The sequence below is a fragment of the Lissotriton helveticus genome, chromosome 7 (assembly GCF_964261635.1).
Source record: "Lissotriton helveticus chromosome 7, aLisHel1.1, whole genome shotgun sequence".
NCBI lineage: Eukaryota > Metazoa > Chordata > Amphibia > Caudata > Salamandridae > Lissotriton > Lissotriton helveticus.
In genome coordinates, this window is record NC_136068.1 from 1297115014 (window position 1) to 1297135544 (window position 20531).

General features: G+C 43.6%; 1 protein-coding gene across 3 annotated transcripts in view; it reads right to left on the bottom strand.

The window, feature by feature from the left end:
• LOC144770227 (peroxisomal acyl-coenzyme A oxidase 1-like) overlaps positions 1 to 20531 on the bottom strand; it is a 214853-nt gene that overhangs the window by 73148 nt on the left and 121174 nt on the right. For 2 of the 3 annotated variants that reach the window (XM_078654562.1, XM_078654561.1), the window contains exon 4: positions 6734 to 6841. In XM_078654562.1, coding sequence (XP_078510688.1) covers positions 6734 to 6841 — 108 coding nt within the window. Of the gene's footprint in view, positions 1 to 6733; positions 6842 to 10037; positions 10199 to 20531 lie in introns of all 3 variants that reach the window. The other variant, XM_078654560.1, reaches the window with a different exon arrangement.

The following is a 20531-nucleotide window of genomic DNA, read 5'->3' on the forward strand; positions in this document are numbered from 1 at the left end:
GGCTGGAGGACAGCTGCTCATCACGACATGCAGTGGGGGTTCAACCCCGCCTCCCATCCTTCTCCTGTTTAAACACTAAAATAAGAAGCATTTCCATCGGCTTCTGTGCGCTCATTCATTTATCACGCACTTCGTAAGTTAATAACTCAACGGGTGGGTTTAGAACCCAACCTTTATGTCTCGGTTACACGTCCAAATGTACAGAAGTTTTTTTATTATTCATTTTAAACTATATTGGATTGCATTAGTAGTTTAACTTTTCTTGCTCGCTCCACAATACTGCACAGTGCGAAATACATCTGCGGCAAGCCAAGCCAGACAAGTACACACAATCTTGTGCGTGCTTTTTAAAAGCCTTCCTTTCCAGAGCAGGAAGTACAGAGTAAGCAGAGCATTTTTTTTTAAAATGAAGAAATACACTGGGTCAAGTTCTGCTTAAAGAAATATGTTATGTTATAAGGATTTATTGAGCACGAACAATTACCCGTCCCGAAGGTGTCAAGGCGCGAGTCAAAGTGAGAGATCGACAAAGGAAGAATGTGAAGTGATGCTAAGATAAACTAAATTAAGAACTGCTCATGGGCAGGCAGATGAGACCGGTACCAATGGGCCTTGAGGAGGTATTCAGTAGAGAGGCCAGAAGCACAGATGCAGATATGACACTCACAGCCCAACATAACTCAGTCATTCATTTGTATTCCTGCAGCAATCCCCCTCAGACAGGCAGATGCTCGAGCTGCGTTATGCAAAGTGCCATTAGCCATGCAGCCGGGCCACCGATGACCGCTTACTGATGAACAGCATTGCTCAAGACACCTAGTGGGATCAGAGGGCAGGCTGGGTTCATTTCAGATCCTCTGTCCAGGCTAGCTGTCCATTTGTCAACCAATGCTGTCGCTTGTCAGCGTTGAACATTACCCTGCCATGCTCAGCACTCAAAGGTTCTTTCTGCTCATAAATCACCCACTGCTTGGATAAACAAGAGGCTCAACTGCAGCCCGCCACTCTACATTGCACACCCCTGGCAAACGGGTAAAGTTCACGCTATATAAAATCGCATAAATAAACGAGCCCAGCAGCCTCACCGGAAGTCAGGCAAAGTCGCCTGTGACGGGGGCGGGGCTGCATCCGGACCGGAAGAAAAGGCGGAGTGAAAGCGTCTTGCGACGCCAGAAGGAGAGCGGAGTCCCTCAGAATTCACCTGGTAAGTTGAAAAGGGCTGGGGCTCGGTTCCCTCGTTGTGTGTGAGTGTGTGTGTGTGTGTGTGTGTGTGTGTGTGTGCGCGTGCGTGTGTGTGTGTGTATGCATGTGTGCGACGGTGGAGGAGAGGGGGGGTGCACTCGTGTGTGTGTGTGTGTGTGCGCGCGTGTGTGTGTGTATGTGAGCTGGGGGGGGGTGTCTCTGTATGTATGTGCGTGCGTGGGCGCTTGTGTGTGTGTGTATGCGCATGCGTGTGTGCTTCTCAGGAGACAGCGCCTGGCCGCAGCGCTCGTTCGCGTGCGCGTGTCACTTTGAAATCGCCTTCAGGGCGATGCGCGCGGCCAGGATTGTCTCCTGGGAAGCACACACGCCGACAAAAGAGCTTCGGCGGAGACGCGCTTCCGCGCGTTCAGCCGAGCCCTAAAAAGGAGAAAAAAGAGGAAATATACCCTCCTTAGTTTCTATAACTGTAATTTAGGCTTATTTAAAGTCTCTACTTCTTAAAAACTTACCGCTCGTAATAAGCGTGTACGCTCACTCCGGTCCCCAAATCGGCAACTGCCGTGTATCACAGGCGCCATATTCTTTAAATAACTCTATGCTTAAGCACTTTAAACATGGTCGCCATCTTGTAATGTCTAGTATACATAAGTAGGCTCCTGCATCTGTCTATTTTAACCGTTCTGATTTTCAGGAAACATCTATTACATGTTTCCTACTTGACGAAACCAACTGTTTATATCCAATACATTTCTATTAGTATAGTCCTCAAAACTTCACCTGTTAAATTCCTCCCGATATACACCGCAAGCTCGACATGAGTAAACACGTACATTATATACAAGTTCCAAGGGTTAAATGTAAATCCAATATTTCAATCCTTGAGGGAAATTAAAATTAGATGATTGTCAAAAAAGGATTTAATATGTATCAATATAAATACCATGGCTGTGTTAACATCTTCACATGTGTTCGAACCCAACCAGTCCTGTTAACTCAAACTTGTTCTAGCGCGTAAAGCTACCGATTGCGAGTGCTCACCGGAGTGAAAGTGGTGTCAAGAGTCTGAGTATAAGTGAGTTTATGCCCATTGTAAGGTCTGTAATTCCAATAGGAGACCAGCAGCAGAGCGAAAAAAGAGGACTGCCCCTACACATTCCCGAACCCCGACCCTGGGCATATAGTGTGATAAAGTCTACAAATATAAAGGGGCAGTAGAAGATCGTAGATATTTGGAGTGCTCAGCAAAGATCTGTTAAAAATGTAGAAATTAAATACTGCATGCAAGGTTCATGATTGTCAAAAAAAGAGCACACAGCAGCTTGGGAAATATTCAAGCAGGAACGAGGGCCGCAGATTCTGCAACTACTTAAGAGAATCAATAGCACAGTTTGCTGATCCCATGAATTTTCAAGTACATGCTATTCTCTACTCAGGCCAATGCTTCTAAGAAAAGCAATTACAACTCGCAGAGGAGCACTGGCACTCTGCTTCACCACAAATGACACCACAGTACTTGCATTGTTTGGAAAGTTTATAACTTGCAAATAATAAATTGAAGTCAGTGTTGCCTCACTCTGTTTTGAATTCACATAAAGGATGATTGCCAATAACCAAAAGTACTGACGAGAAGTATTTTTGTGTTTTCAAATAATTAATTATTTTAATTGAAATTTGGTTGTATGGCCTTGGAAAGGGTCATTTGGTACTGTACGTATTCATTTTCATTATTTTTGTTAATCAAATCAATAAAATGTATTCATTCCTCCACACCAACTCTTGTTTCTACAATGCGCACCTATTGTCTGAGAACACACACTAGTCTAGGATAGTGTGTCCTGTGAGAAATGGTGGCTCAACAGGGGAACATACACTTCCGGCCCACGCCAATAAGGCTCCTAGAGTTCGGTCTTCCGAGGTTGTAGATAGTCACAGTTGTTGTTTGGTAGCTGCTCTCTTGCAGTTGAGGGTTGTATTAATTGTATCTTTGATAGAATATAATACAGAGTTTGCTTATTGAAGAACATTGGTTCTCCTCCTTGGGAATCAAGTGATTGTTTTCTTAGAGTGACAATCTATTTTTATAAATGGCCAGAGTTAGCATGACTTTGTGAATTCAAACCCAGGACACAGGTCCGTTAGTTTTTTTTGTCCAGAACCTGTTGAAGAGGACTACCAGGTGTACTTAGAACTGGGCATGTAAACTCCAATGCTAGTTGTTTTATAGTGATCATGTTAGTAGTAAGTAGGGATACCACTCATCAAAAAATGCTGGTCGCAAAAGTGACAGGTCTAGTCGCAAAATGCTGGTCGCAATTTTGACAGCTTTTGACATGTCTGGTCTTAAACTTCTGGTCTCAATTTTGACAGTTTAAGACCAGGACTGTTTAAGGCCAGGGTTTGATCTGGCCTTAAACAGTCTGGTCTTAAACTTCTGGCCTTAAATTTAACAGCTCAGCTGCAAAACATGTAGTAATTGTGTATATGTTTAAAAGTGCATAGAAAAACTGCATGGTTGTAGGCTGGGAATGTCTGTGCATTTTTAAAACTGGGGGTTTGCAGCCAGCTGCTGTTTGAACAGCTGCTGGGGCAGTCCTGAGTTCCCCAGCCCAGGGCCTGGGAAGAAGAATGTGCCATGTAGGTGTCAAAGCTGTAAAGGGTCCTCACAAACCTACCTATGGTAATTCTCTAAAAAAAAAATAGGTTAATACAAACCCCTTGTAGAAAAATAAACCCCAGCCACCAAGGAGCTTTGAGATAAGAAAAAAGACAGGTGGCATGTAGAGCAAAGCTTCCCATGAGAACCTGAAACAGGGTGCCAGCTGTTAGGATGTAATAAATACATCACAAAGCCCCTGGTCCCAATTTTGACAGGTTAGTCCCAACTTGACATGGCTGGCAGGAAACCCTGGTCCCAAATTTGACACCCTGCTCCCAACTTGACATGCCTAGCAAGAAAAAACTCTGGCCTTAAAAAAGAAAAGACAGGTGGTGGGGTGTAGGATTGGAGGTAGATCCTGTTCCCGGGCTCCCTACTTCCCAGGAGAAGGTGTCACGTAGGTGTGAAGAGTTTTGCGACGGCCCCCATTGTCTAACCCCACTCTTCCCAGGATAGGCCTTGAGTTTGAGTAACAGGTGTCAAAGTAATAAATGTTGTACTGGTTATACTGTACAAGGATAGAAAAAAAGGTTCCCATCCAAAGGCCACCATGACATTGTTCTAAACACCCCTCAAGTCATAAAGGGGTGTGGGGGGCTTCTAATTAGCATGCTAGGACAGGTATAAAAAGGCCCCTCATGGAACACTGCCAAACATCCATTCAAAAAAAAACCTTTGAGGAGCGACTGGCGTGGATTGTTCTGCTGTACCTGGAGGACTCCTGCATCAACAACCAAGTCAGAAAACCTTTGTGGATTTCTACACCATCAAGCCCTTCAAAACCTTGGGGAGTGACTGGCCTGGATTGTTTTGGAGCCAACCCTTGGAACTTAAGGCAAGAATGGACCTGAGCAACTTTTCCCAGATTGACGCAGCCTGCCAACATGTAAAGAAGGCAAATAATGGATGGTGCAATGTGGTATTAGGGTGTACATGTAGTTTTGGAAAAAAAAGTTGCACTTTTTTAAAAAAATAGTACTATGTAGTGTGGATTGTAAACTGTTAATCTTTAAGGCGATGTGTTGTGTTTAATGTGAATAATGGTGACAATTACGTTTTTTTACAAGATGTGAATTGTACTGTAAAGGTGTTTAAAATGAATAAAGGTTTTGTTGAAGGATTGAGTTTAAAAGCTATGTGTGTAGGTATTTAATGTTAATGGGGCTATGTGTGTAGGTATTTAATGTTAATGGGGTGGGGACGTAGGGTAGAGTTTGCAGGGTTTGTATTTAAGGGGCATAATGTTGTAGGCCTTAGGAGGGTACATGCAGAGGGGAAACGTGCATTTTACAGTTCATAGAAACATTTAACCACACTGTAACGACACCATAGGTTCTTTAAATAATATACATGGCATATAATTCAAAAATAAATAAAGCCTTGTTGTACTCACCAAACCGCTGTAGAGAGTTGGAGGGGTCCAGGGGGGCCTTTTTATACCTGTCCTAGCATGCTAATTAGAAGCCCCCCACACCCCTTTATGACTTGAGGGGTGTTTAGAACAATGTCATGGTGGCCTTTGGATGGGAACCTTTTTTTCTATCCTTGTACAGTATAACCAGTACAACATTTATTACTTTGACACCTGTTACTCAAACTCAAGGCCTATCCTGGGAAGAGTGGGGTTAGACAATGGGGGCCGTCGCAAAACTCTTCACACCTACGTGACACCTTCTCCTGGGAAGTAGGGAGCCCGGGAACAGGATCTACCTCCAATCCTACACCCCACCACCTGTCTTTTTTTTTTTAAGGCCAGAGTTTTTTCCTGCTAGGCATGTCAAGTTGGGAGCAGGGTGTCAAATTTGGAACCAGGGTTTCCTGCCAGCCATGTCGAATTGGGACTAACCTGTCAAAATTGGGACCAGGGGCTTTGTGATGTGTTTATTACATCCTAACAGCTGGCACCCTGTTTCAGGTTCTCATGGGAAGCTTTGCTCTACATGCCACCTGTCTTTTTTCTTATCTCAAAGCTCCTTGGTGGCTGGGGTTATTTTTCTATAAGGGGTTTGTATTAACCTATTTTTTTTAGAGAATTACCATAGGAAGGTTTGTGAGGACCCTTTACAGCTTTGACACCTACATGGCACATTCTTCTTCCCAGGCCCTGGGCTGGGGAACAGGACTGCCCCAGCAGCTGTTCAAACAGCAGCTGGCTGCAAACCCCCATTTTAAAAAATGCTCAGACATTCCCAGCTTACAACCATGCAGTTTTTCTATGCACTTTTAAACATATACACAATTACCACATGTTTTGGAGCTGAGCTGTTAAATTTAAGGCCAGAAGTTTAAGTCCAGACTGTTTAAGGCCAGATCAAACCCTGGCCTTAAACAGTCCTGGTCTTAAACTGTCAAAATTGAGACCAGAAGTTTAAGACCAGACATGTCAAAAGCTGTCAAAATTGCGACCAGCATTTTGCGACTAGACCTGTCACTTTTGCGACCAGCATTTTTTGATGAGTGGTATCCCTACTTACGACTCATGTTTATTGAGGCCTCTACTCAGCACAAGCAGATGAAGCTTCTCAAACAACTCGTCTTCCAGTGGTTTAAAGTCCCCATTAATTCAATAAACATTTGATTTGGCAACAGTTTTTAAAACCCGATAGCTAAATGTCCACCAAACTGCAAATAACTTGCTCAAATTCAGCCTCATTAAACAAAAAAAAAGGCAGCTGCTACTCCTTCTGCCTTTTTAGTGAACGATCTGGTTTCTCCTATAAAAATGCATATTAGTTACATAATTCACTTTAAACTTGCCCAGCAATACTCATGGCTCCATCATTCACGCCAATCACCAAAATATCCCTATGCTCTTCACCTGACTTATCACTACTCACTCATCTAGCCCCTTGTGAAATGAGATGTGGTACTTACGTCCCCCTGGCCACCATTTGATTGAAGATACAGTGGGGCTGTTAAGGATGAACTCCTGCGTTGATGGGTCGTAGGTGGCAGTTGTCTCAAGGCCACGCAAGTGGGTCCCTATGAGTGAAAACATGTTAGGCACATATGGTGGAAGCTACTGTTGTTGCAAAAGAGACCCCAACATAAAATATGGAGGAAAACCGAGAGAAATTCCCTCTCCCACCCTGAAAAGAAGCAATCATATCCTACGCAGCCCCCTCCCACAAGACCAGCCTATCTTTTCCAGAGGTCAGGTTACAAAGTCACCACCTTGAAGAGCCAGCTAGAAAAATGGGAACTGGAAGTTATTTATACAGGAGCAAGAGGAGTAGCAGTCATGCAGTTAAAATTTACCAGCAGAGCAATTAACCAGAGGTGAACAAGTGCAACCAGGTTGATTAAGATGTAACCTCTAAGTAAGGGTGTGGGAGGTCCAGACGCAGTAGTCACTACTACTCCTTTACATAAACGTACGTGGATTCGATGGGGTGGGAAAACAGCAGTACTGACATTACTTTACAATAGTTTTTCCGCCAGCATACCTAAACAACTTTGCTTTGGAAACAAGCTGGTGTCTATCGCACAACTGTTTTTATAGTTAATAATACAATGTAGTTAGGAAAGACCACATGAGGGGAGGGCTCTTCTTGAAAGAGAAAGTTTGGCAGTTCCATTATTCCTAAACACATGCATAATAAACTCTTACACTTGCCAGAAAATATGTAAATGTCAGTATGGTGAACAGCTGAGATGACTGTAGCATCGGTCTTCTTTTTCTACAGAATAAACCACTGTTTTTATGCCATCCACACAGTTCCTTGCTAATTAAAGTGCAGTCCAGACACAAAAAGGGGCATATTCCCCAAGGAGTGCCATCAAATGAACAATGCCAGCTGCAAACATGATATGCGGTTAGCTCCTTTGTGATCCCCTTGCTGCTTCCATGTAACTAATCATTGTAGCACTGCTGCAACCTTGTTTCCCTAGTTTTTGCCTTCACCAGCAATATGTGAAACCAAACAAACTTCTACAAACGAGAAGACTTTAGACCATTTCAAAACTCTTCCTGGACCCTTTGTTCCATATCACAATTTGTGTGGGTAGAATGTCTGTTGAAAAAACTGCTCAGCTCCTGTACATGAGAACATTTATTTGCAGAAAGTAAAGAGGATGCAGTGAAATGAATGGATAGTGCAAGAAACGCTAAACATCCCTATGAACGGAGTAGGAGCTCAGGATTGGTTTACCCTTAACCACTCACTCCAAGAAGTGAATAACTGAATAAAGTCCGAGAACAGCACACTAAGCACCCAGTAAAAGAATCACAAATATGAACATAGTCACCTGAGAGCTTCAGGATATCACTAACATGTACACCACCTTGGTCAAGCATGTCTAAGAACAAACTCTACAACCTTCAGCTGATCTTTTAGAATGTTACCACAATAGACCTTTAGAACTCACGGTCTTCATTTTTAACCTACAATCCAACTTGTGTTCTGAAGACACCAAGGTACTAAGTGGCATACTATGCACATTACATAACACCACAGGCTAGAAGGGCCAATGCTGCAAGCAAATAACTCAAGACAATTGACTAAGTGGGACTACACAACCTTTCATAGTGATTCTGGTTCATCGCTGGTAAGGGGAAAACTGACGCCCAACACTGTTGTCAAAGATTATCTCTGTAAGCGAGCAGATTACAGGGGTAGGACTTAAGGCATTTCTGCTACTCTTGGATTTCTCAGGCCAAAGGACTGTACCCTGCCCTATTGTATTCTATTTAAACTGAAAGCCTGTGAAAAACTTAACCCCTACAACAATATGATGTTACAGTCAATAATATCAGGAAACATTCTGCAAATGACAGGTTACATAATACGCTTTAATTATAATGAGAGAATCTCGAGCAGACACATTGCTCATCCTATCACCAAAGCAGATTAGAGACAGAGTTCTGCCAAGTAATACCAACAAAAATCGCAATGGTTACACAATGATCCTGGCTTCCTTCTGAAACCTTGGAGGGGGTAAGCAGGCACGGGGAATATACTTTACAAGCAAAAGTAGCTTTCTTTGTACACAGCATTTAAATTGGTCAAATGACAATATTTAACCATTGGCTTGCCTTCACAGCAGTGTTGCTTGCATATTGTGTTGGTAACTCTCACCCACTTTAGGACAATAAGGAGCTCAACTTGGAAAACAGTGAAGTCTAAGGAAGGACTAGCAATGATAAAATGTATAGAAGGATGCTAATTGCACTATCTGGTATCAGCAAACATAAAAAAACAGTAAAGGGTGTATTGATGGTAGTCATGTAACCAATGGGTCACCTTTTTGTATTGAACAAACTCCCATCTTTTGTCTGATCATCGGTCCATCGGCTGAAAATGTATTAATAATTAAAACCGGCAAATGCAATTTAGTGTCTGCCAACTAGAAAACAATCTATAAGATTGTGTTATAGCTAGTGCAGGAGAAGAAATTCAATCTTACAGTTTCAAGATACTCTTTGTAACCACAGGTTAACATTATAATTTAGTGGAAATTGAAATGTAGTCTTCTCTAAAGACTGTTGCACTTTATTTAAGTGAATTACGTGTTTTCTAGGCTCTATATATATATTTGTTTCTTCCTGCTACTTTAAACCTTACAGTGAGACGTTTATTTGTGGGCTTTCAAAATACAAATTACGTTTACTTATTGTCCAAGTTGCGTTGGAACTGTAGTTTGAAAAAACACTAAATATTAAACATGTTGGCACCTTGCCAAGGTACCAAAATCTTTTTTTAAGCCCTCCCAAGGACTGCACTTAAATAGGGCTAAATACTTAAGAAACTTCAGGGTCCTAGTTAACTAGTTTATGCTATCACTAGTAAGAAGCGATGTTAAGGCTACAAGGCATAACTGAGAGCTCCTGAAGCTGGGGTGGGGAGGGGATTTTGCAGCTTTCAGTAAAAGAGGAGTGAAGGTATTATAACACAGGCTCGAAGAGCCATGCCATTGAATGATAAATGTTCATAAGTGCTCTAAGCCGTTTGAGTTTCTAGCTTCCTAGATTTTGTGAAGTGAGTGAGTGAGAAGAGAGACTAACGTGGATACTACTACCAAGGCATTAAGTTGTATCATGCAACTGCCTTGCAGTTCTCACAAGAAGCAGTGCCTGTAAGGAACAGTACCAATCTTAGGCTCCTATTTGCCTACATGTTGCAGATCCCCATGGCAAGAAAGAAACCCTTGCATTAACAAGGGTCAAATGTTACCATACCGTGACCCATCTCGGTCTGGGCGTAGGTGCCAATGATCTCCAGATTCCAGGCTGGCATAAAGAATCGCTCCTGCTGTTCGGCCGTTGCCTGGCTAAGGAGGGTGGGCAGGAACATGCCCAGGTGAAGATCCAGAGGCTCAGGCCGTCCACGATGCACAAAGCTGCGAACAAATTCCAAGGGCACCGGGAGGAATTGTAATGTGAAGAGGGAAAGGGAGAGCATCAAGGAAGATGATCAGATAGAAGGTAAAGAGAGGGGAAGAGAAGAGAGACAACAAAAATAAAGATCTCTAATAATTAGAAAGCATGCAAATTAAAACAGAGGTCAGCACAATCTCTTTGGGTCCTAGGACAGATTACCTTATTTGAAAGCCAGAACTTCCAGGAACTAAAAATCATTTAATCCAATGTCATAGTTTACGACACTCCTCTTGTTTTCTTTCTGGATATTTAGAATTTAGCCATTCTCCATCTTGACCAATGCTTAGGATTTAGGGAAGATGTAGAAAGGCTGTTTTGGGTCACATACTCAGATTCTGAAAATGACTTGGTTTGCAAGCACCAAAGGGCTTTTTACAATGTTCAAAGCCCTGATAAAATGGCTTTTGAGGCCCTATGGGAATCACACAAGTGAGGAAGCATGGAAGGGGCCTTCACACTCATACTGAGGAGTTGGAAAAGTATGAACCAATGGTTTGTCACCATAATAGTGGCTGCAAGGTATTTAATGCGAGCGCTCAAACGGGAGTGGAAGAATATACTCATACGGCCAATAGCAATAGATGATAGAAGGTTAGTTCAATGGGCGGAGTAAACAGGACTTCCAAAACTCGAAGTCAATGGTTGAAAGACTGGCCAAAAAAGGCCAATGGTTGGAAGGGTTAGATCCAACGCTCACTCTAGCTATATTGTTAGCAGCAGGTGTGTGACAGCTTTGTTGTCAAAACCCAGAACTAAACAAGTTTTCTCATTGGGGAATGTAAATGCAGCAGCGTGCCCACTTAATATGCATTAGGTGGTGCAAGCTATTAAAACAAGTGTCACCTCACAAACTGCATCCCTGTTTGCCGACCAGTCCGTGTGCAATTGGCACATCCCTGGTTTAATAATGAGGATGGTGCATCTGGCTCTTAGACACCTGGCAGATCTCATCTCCTTCAGCCAGTGTACCAGTCAATGAGCGCAACAGGCAGAACGTGATTTTCAGTGTAATAAGCCGGAACACAGAATACGGTTGGGTTCCAACTAGGTTCAATGCTAGGTTACTGATCTGAAGACCATTGCATTACATCTGTATTTTACACATAGCCCTAAATCAGGACGACTTTTTCTCTTGGATCTCTTGAGATACCATTCTCCATCCAAATTCTGTAGGAATTCTGACATGGATCCAATCAAACTGTGAGGAATCGGAGGTACACTGTGTGAGAGGAATCACCACATCAAATCACAGAAGTAACTTGTAGAAAAGTGCCAACTGACCATTACTTTCTCAGTATGCTACACACTTTCTCTTACCTGCAAATAGATCTAAACTGTGGTCTGTTAAAACCTGTTGGACCCAAAAAAAAGAGTGCTGCTCACCTCAGTGCACCCAGTGAATCATCAGTCAGTTAGAATATGAGTGAAATCTACTTATGCAATTTCGGTGAGGAGGGGGTTCCATTCCCAGCGGAAATTAGAAAACATTTAGGCCGATTGACAGCATGAAACCAAGATGATTTTAGTACAAGAAATGCCCAAGTTGTTGTTCAGGACAGCTTTGGGATGGCCCATACTGCCGCAATCAATGAGAGCAGCGTCATCAGAGCTTCAAGAGGTGGGTACGCTAATCAAGATCTTTGGCTGTGTGCCTGTTACAGTAACTAACATCTGAGCCACATATTCACATTGATCAAACATGTTTAGACATCACTTCCATTTAGTGCAACGAGGGGTTACACACACTTGGTTGGGGTGAAGTACAGCAAAATGTACAAAAAACAAAGGTGTTCACAGAACATCAGATCCAGCACTGCTTCCAGGACAAGGCTCACTTGACATTAGTCTCTAAATACCACATTCGATGTGAGTCTTAACAGAAGCTCCACGCTCAAGCTCTAACAAGACCTTCTCATCACACAAAGCCCACAACAGAAACAAGAGACGTGCAAAATGCATACACATCCCTTACATAGCCTTAAACTCGTCCGTCTCTACATCTGCATGTTGATATTGGGAGGAATCGATCACACACCTTGCGCTTTTCCTGGTACCGTGCCGGGACATTCTCAGTCTGCCCAAACCTGAATGCGAGATATCTCTGTTAACGCGGTCATCCAACCACCTGTAGATACATTATGCCTTCTCCAAAGGTATAAATGTGGCATTTTGCTCTCATCTCACAGGGGCATACATGTGTATCATCATTACCACACACGAACACTTTGCTTCCAGACTCCTACAAGCAGTGGTATTAAAAACGTCAAGTTGGGTGATGCACACCTATTATGAAACACAGCACAATGCTACAACACAAACAGAGTGCAGGAAAACCCAAGTCATCCCCCATTTTAGGATGCAGTGCTGTCCCTACACAGAAAACAATTCCACAGAAGGCAAAGACACCCAGCACTGCAGGAAATGTTAAGCAATTGTATAAGTCCACAAGCCTCACAGAATAGAGCAGCAAAGCATCAGGAAATTAAAGCATATTCATCATGTTGACTGCAACATGGTGGGTGACGTGGTAGTAAGCTACTGCTAGAAAATTGACATCGCCATGGGTAAAGGAGGTGAGGGTGCTTAACATCTTCTCATTCAAGCACCTGCCATTCTACAATCAACGGCATATCCAGTGGACTAACATCCATGACGCCTTCAGAGAGGCAAATAAATTAATACCTTGCAATGTAGAAATGTTATAGTTTCCAAAAGCTTAAAAACTAGCCCAAACTAACTAACTTCTCCCTAAAACACCAAGGGTTCACCCTCCTACTAAGATCTGCCAAACATTCCTATGCTACTTTCAACCCCTTCACTCATCAAACTATAGTGCCTCTGGAAGTCATTCCTAGCGTCCTGGCCTACCTTATCCCTCTTTTCAGTCAACCCTTCTGTCACTTACCTAGCCCCAATATTTCACGTTTGCAGCAGTCCTAGAACTACTCATACAGCCAACTGCTGATCCACTTCCCTTTCTAACTAATAAACAATATCTTACCTTCCTTCTCCACAATACTAGAACTAGTGTTTTTTTCAAATTATTTTTTAATATATTGCAAAACAGGTACAACCAACTTTTACAGGTAAGTTAAAGTCTCATCACAAGCAATATGCATTCTAAAGTATTCAAACAGTTGCAGTTGCATAGGACTTAATTAACCAACTCACAAGGACTATGCACTCCTTATAATTAGCTTCCTGGGTAACATTTTAGGGGTCAAAGAAACTTTCTGTATACTAGAGTTACACCACACTTCTGCTGTAGTTTTATTTTTAGGTGGAATATGCTACCCTGGGGTTACTCTACAGTTTGCAACTTAGTGGGGTGAGGGTCAGAGGTTGGTCTCATGGGTGCTGTCAGCCATTTCAGCAAGTCCATCATCTCTCAACAAGTAAGCAAGTAGTGGAGCCTATATGTCTGGAACTAGGTGGTACCAAATAAGCCTCCAATTGATCCCTACGGTAGGCCATATCCTGAAGTCAGTGTGAGGTCAATGGTTGGACATTTTTCCCAGTGCATTGCCACCCTTCTTTTAGCTAGCAGGAGAGGCAACGCCGGAAATTTTCAGTTTGTTATATTATGTTAATATGTTTTATATAGCGCACAGCTGCCCCAGCAAAGAGGTGTCCTGGTGCTGAAGCAGGAAACAGAGCCTGGGAAACAGAGAAAGCACTAGGCTGTGGGGCAGAGATGAGTTGTAATTGCTCTGCGAAAGACCAAATAATTTTCAATAGCACAAATGGAGTATGGTAAAGCATTCCTGACCTTGGCAGCCACCTTCCTTGTACGAGGCACAGTAACCAGGTGTTGTTCAGTTGAGCGAAGCTGGCGCATAGGGCGGTAAGGTGACATCAAATTGGTCAGGATGGCCAGAGAGGAGAGTTTCAGAATTTTAAATGCAGTGCAGAGTACCTTAAATTCCACTTGATTGGCAACAGGGAGCCAGTGCAACCGACGGATGGCCATAGTGGTGGGCCAGGTTCTGGGAAGGCCCAACAGGGTTCTAGCCGCCACATTTTGGACTTGCTGCCGTCTCAGGGTCTCAATCTTGTTCACCCCTAGGTACAGTGCATTGGCATAGTCAAGTCTAGATAGAATGGAGGCCTGGATAATCATTTGCCTGACTGGTGGGTCAAAACGCAGCAGTTTAAGCCCCCTAAGTATGCCAAAGCAGGTCCCTGCGACTTTTTTGGTTTGGAGCTGAAAACTAAGACCAGAATCTATGCAGATCTTTCCCCGCCTGCTTAGGAGTAGGTGTGCATCCCTGTATGGTTGGCCACCACCAGTCCCCCATAGCTCTTGATGATTGCCCACCAACAGGACTTGTTGGAGTTCAGTTGAAGACAATTATAAGTCATCCATTCGGCAACAGCCGTGAGATCTTCCCGAAACTTAGATGCTGCACTCCCAGTTTAGTAAGAGAGGGCTACCACTAGCTGTGTATCATTAGCATATGATACAATGGTAAGCCCTCTGCTCCTTGCCAAGACTGCCAAGGGTTGAACGTAAAGATTGAAAAGCAAAGGGCTAAAGACGGAGCCCTGGGGGACCCCTTGCCTTTTGGCACGGTACGGAAGAGGTAAAGGGGGGGGGGCTATAACCTGGAAGGTCCTATTTGAAGAAAGGACGGGCACCAGGTCAAAGCTGAGCTCACAACACCTGCTTCTTTAACTGCATAACAAGATCTGATGAGAGACTGTGTCGAATGCGGCGCTGAGGTGTTCTGTGACAGCCAGGAGAGCAGACGCTGTACAATGGCCTGAGCAAAAGCCATTCTGAGAGATATCCGACCAGGGGGAAATGATTGTACATACCCCAGTAGGGCAACTTCAACTGTTGGCTAAATATTATTGTCCATCATGCTGATGAGTGCAATGAAAATGTTTTCCCAGGAATGATAAATCGGGGAAAACCCCCAAACACCTATCCACCCCAGTGATACAGGGGAGTGATCTGAAATGCATCAATCAGAGTCTGTAGTTGGCAGTTGTCCAGTCAATCGGAAACGAGATGCCCACTGCGCATCTGTGATGGAGGTGAGCGACATAAGTCTCCCAATATTGTTTGATTTTGTGGTCACATAATTGTGTGTTCTTTTGTCTTTCCCTATATATATTCTAGAAACTCGTCTTTTTGGTGAAGGCCTCCCATACAGCGAAGGCTGGATGTTGCGCAAGGAATTGTGTATAGATGGTTTTGCTTGCGTTTCACAACCGGACATTGAGGAATGTATTGAGCAAGGTATGTTTTGTGTGAGACTTCAAGGTTAATACCTTCCCATTAGGGAATAAGTCATTTAATGTAGTTACCTTGAGCATGGCGAGTTAAGAGAAGGCCACGGGCTCGCAAGTCGGTGGTGAAAGACCTGGGTTTTGGCTTGGGTTACAGTGGCAGAGTAAAGCACTTCTATTTAGGATCTCCTGCCCAACATGTACTGTATTTATCTCCCCTCTGGGCTTGTCTGTGCTCAAACATAGCATAGTGTTTAGCTTGAGGGGGCTGCTCACATCTTCCTCCACTGCTAAATAGGGCTGAAATAGCACAGGAAAGTGCCAGAAGAAGGCAAAGTGGGCCTGAGCACAGAGACAGTATTAGTTTATGTCTGGAGCTTTAAACCCACAGTGTTTGAATGGTAAAGTCAGTATCTCCCTTTTCACCCTGAGATGCTTGCCTGCCAATGCCAGGCAGGGCATGTTTGTTTTGAGGCAACGGAAAAATTATTTGGGGAAGGGGTTCGGGATGCTGAGTAGTAGAGTAGTTGCGGTAGAACTACAGTTGCGGTAGAACTACAGTCTATGCCAGGCCTAGTCGTCTAGAACAGCTAGTATTTAATCATCCTAACAAGTATGACTTTATGAATCAACAAATAAATTCACACACCCCATTTGATGGAAATTGATCTTATAAGGAAGTTCAACTTTTTCATCCTTAAACACCATAAGGCCCAAGTCTCCACCCTTTGTCTTCTAGATCAGTGTCATTCAACAGTCACTCACTCTACCCGACTCGCGTTATGCTTCACTGGCCCTCGACTATGCAATTTCTCATCATACCGCTCACACTGTTCCTTTACCCATCTGTCCACTTTTCCACTCAGTCATCCCTAGAAGCTCAGTTTTGGCTCACTTCGCTATTTCCTGTATTCTGTCTGTCTCTATGATCTTTTGGTATTTATTACGGAACACATGGAAATGCGTCACCTTCCCATCATTCTTCTTTTACCCTGAGTCTTGACTCTCCGACTACCAATAGCGACAAAGAAAGGCGCTCTGCTTACTAATTAGAACTTCCCAATATAGAACCCCTTTCTTTTCTGGCATCATCTGCATTGGTTACTTTGCACGCTTCTAGTCTACTTCAACTGGTCACTCAACCACCCTCCGCAATCAACCAAAATCCCTGGCTTGCTCGTCAACTCCAACATGAAACGAGGGGTTCATCTTCATTACAGACAGCGCGCCCAGGTTGTAGGTACAATAATTTTGGAGAAAAAAAAACAAACTATCCAGCCTCCTAGCAGGCCTTAAAAATACTCCTTTTTCTGGCTTGGCTATGTCATACATTTTGCTGCATGACCCCTCTAGCATTACCAGACACACCTTGCACTCCCTATTAACACTAAAGTTGGTATCTGGCAAAACAAATGGGGCCCTTTATAAAAGATACTAACTCAGGTCTTCAAAATGTTCCACAGCACCTCTCTTGCTTACTTCGCCACTAAATACATCCCCACTGCAAATATGTACTTTTTTAATCCTCACCTCCTAGCTTGCACCATTTATCTCTTTCATCCATTTAGGACCCCTTTCCTGAACACATCTCAGCTAACTACATTCAAGATTGCTCCCAAAGCCCACCCATTTCAGCTGCAGATACAATACGGCAGAACAGCCAACTCTCTTACTCTCACAGCCACCCATAGAATTTACCAATTAAAATTTGAATAACTGTAATATATTCTATAGATGTGCAGTCGCCTCAATTGCCAGCCACCAGTGATACATACTGTACTCGAAATCTATTCTCCTAAAACTGACAATACTCTTAATATCAGCAATATGTTTGCTCAGCACAGAATTTTCTGTTGTTTGAATATCCTCCACAGAAACTAATATGCACATTGGGCATGAGAACTATAAATAGCTGTAAAATTATACAAGGAGCCGTGAATGTGTCTTCTTTGTTGTATATATCCAAACTCATAAGTGTACCTCACCACCCATATGTTATTTATGAGATGACCAGAGAATGGCTTAATGTTTGTATCGACGTTTGGGTTATAAAACAAAAAAGATAAACAAATTAAATACAAACCTTATAAATGCTCTTCCTCCTCAATAAATAAGAGTAAAGAAAACACATCAGGGTCAGTGAGTGGTGTATGGTTTACATTTTAGATGTTCTGAGTGTAAGTGGTGGTGTAATACCAGTGTAGTGCATAGGGAACCAGGTGGTGATGGTCGTGGTGCAGATTGTATGTGACAATATAGGAATTAGTGTAAGGAATAGTTGATATTGTAACTAATAAAAAGCTGATGTAGTATACAGGGGGCAAAGCTGGAGGAAAACCAGCTGAAGTGCAACTCCGACAAGTCAGAAATTGTCCTTTTTGGCCAACCCACAGTGCAGGACTGGAGTCAATGGTGGCCGGATGAATTTTTCCTCCCAGTGTGGCTCAAACTATAGTTAGAAACTTGGAAATCCGAATTGATGACGCACTTTCTATGCGCACCGAAGTTCAGGCCTTTGTTGGGACCTGTATTGGACTACTTCGGATGGTGAGAAAGTTCATTCCACTTCTTCTGTTGGAATGTAGGAGGACCATGGTCCAGGCACTGGTTAAATCAAGACTGGACTACGGGAACATCCTCTATCTAGGTCTGCCGGACTGTCTCCTACAATGCCTTCAGGGGTGCAAAATGGCGCAGCCAGGGTTATTCTTCTCTTAAAACAGAGGTCCCATATGGAACCTCATCTTAAGACCCTCCACTGGCTCCCAGGCAGGGAGCGGATACAGTTTAAGGGGTTGGTAATGTTCTTTAAGGCTCTTCACGGTAAGGGACCTAGTTACCTCAGAAGACGTGTTGGCTGGTACACCCCAAAAAGGGCACTCAGATCAAGCTTTGGGGCGTCTGTATGCGTCCCTAAGGTGCGTCTGGCACGTGGGGGGTGGGGTGGGTTAATCCTTCAGCCATCTGGGGGCACAGGCATGGAATAAACTTTCGTTGCCCCTCAGACTTTCCCAGTATCTGTCGAGTTTCAGGAAACTGCTGAAAACGTGGCTCTTTGGGAGCTAAACCATTTTTTGTCAGCAGTCTTGTGATTCTCAAACGCCGGGACACTGCTTTTGGAGTAGCTGTGCGCTTTATAAACTCTCACATTCATTCATTCATTGTTCTGTGTATATATGCCATTGTATGGCATCAGGACCAGAACACAGGTGGTGGTGTAGATGGTGCACATGTTGGAGTTAGGTGTGTGTCAAGGTGTAGGGTGTATCTAGTAATGTAGGTTGCAGGAGGAGGTCATCAGGTGTACAGCAAAGTCAGGGCTGCAGGGTTTATCTGGTGAAGAGGGGCATCATATATTTTGTGTAGTATGCGGGGATGTTCCACAGTAGGCTCTTCTACCAGCACTTCCATCTTCTTCTGCACTTTGCTCCGCGTTGACCCTGTGCCTCTGCGGAGTCTTATTTAACATCTTTTCCCCAGTCCCCCTTTGCCTGCATCTTTTCACCTTGTTGCACTTCCAGCACCACTTCAAAGTGCTGTATTCGGAAGTCTGCAGATTCTTTCGAAGCACTGGTAGAAATCGATCGGCAGCTCGGATCTTTTAGTTAATCTCTTTTTACTAGTGCTTCACCATGAGGCTGTCTGATGTTGAAGCGAGTGGTAGGGCACCCAAAGATTGAATCTATTTCCTCTTTTGATTTCTTTCACATGTATGAATTATTTAATCTCTTCACCAGAGTTGTGAAGTCCGTTGTGCTTAGTAACCAAACTGGATTCCACAGACAAATACGCAGCCTCCCTATTCATGCATCAAGATAGGTTCACAAAACATCAGATTCAGGTACAGGTAAAGAGTGTACCCACAGGATCCCACACCAGGAGCAGAGGGCTTCCCTGCTCAGCCTCTGGTTTCAACTGGTGTAACTCTGAGGCTTACACTCCAAGTAAGAGGGCAACATTCCATACGAAACCGTGCTCACATTGGAGCAGGGACACAGATCACAGGGAAAGCAAGACACTTGTCTGAATGGTACCCTAGCTTACAGCTGCAGTGTGTGCACAATGCCAGTACCGTGCAAATCCTATCCAGACTCTAAAAGGAAACATATATAGTGGTGCACCAACAGAAAGTAAGAGTAGCGAGGTCCAATCAAAGTATCCACTGTTCCATATCGTCTTTATTTTCATATCAAGAGAGTCACACGGTTTCGTTAATCAAAAATGTTACAGCAAAAGAAAAAAGCCAACGCTTTTCGTTTAACACTGTCAACTTCTTCAGGGCATTCATATTGTACAAAGCCAGTGCTGCCATGAAAAGATTCTCGTCAGTATGTGATTCGCCATACATGAATATTCTGTATGTATGCGGGGTGCCAGTTTTCTTTCAAACGCCTGATCATTTTGGGTCTAAGGCCACGCCACCCCCATAGAGGACAGCTTGATCCGAGTCACAATTGCCATACAAGCTGCAACCTGCCACACGCAGATGTAAACATCTGTGAAGAAGTTTACATCGGGAAACGAAACGCGTTTGCTTCGTCTTTGGCCCCGACCTTTGGGATTTAAAAAACGGGTGGCCGTCTTGATGCCAAAACAAAGAAGATAGAAAGAGTGGATACTTTGATTGGACGGCACACCCTTGAGCACATATTCTTTCTGCATTTACTGCTGTTGGGACAAAGGGGAAGGGTTGTTCATTCAGCCTCGCTGCTCAGCACTCCTACTTGCCAGGATCTAAAGGTACAGGACAGGGTTGACCGCTTTATTTTCGGCAGATGTTTGCCTCCAGTTTGAGAAATACATGGAACAAGCTGAACTTCTTCATAGTAAAATAGTCCCAAGCAAACCCTCCAATGTGCCAGCTTGTGCCGGGTCCGGTGCAGCATTGGCTACTCGCGTCCAACTGGAGTTTTCCTTTTCTGCCTCCTCTGGTATTTGGATGCCGGCATTTTGGAAGAGGGGGGGATACACGCTAACTGCAGGGCCATACAACGAATATAGAGGTTTTGAAGGTACGTAGGCGGTATGAAGGTCCTTAGTCTGGAAACGATAGCATCT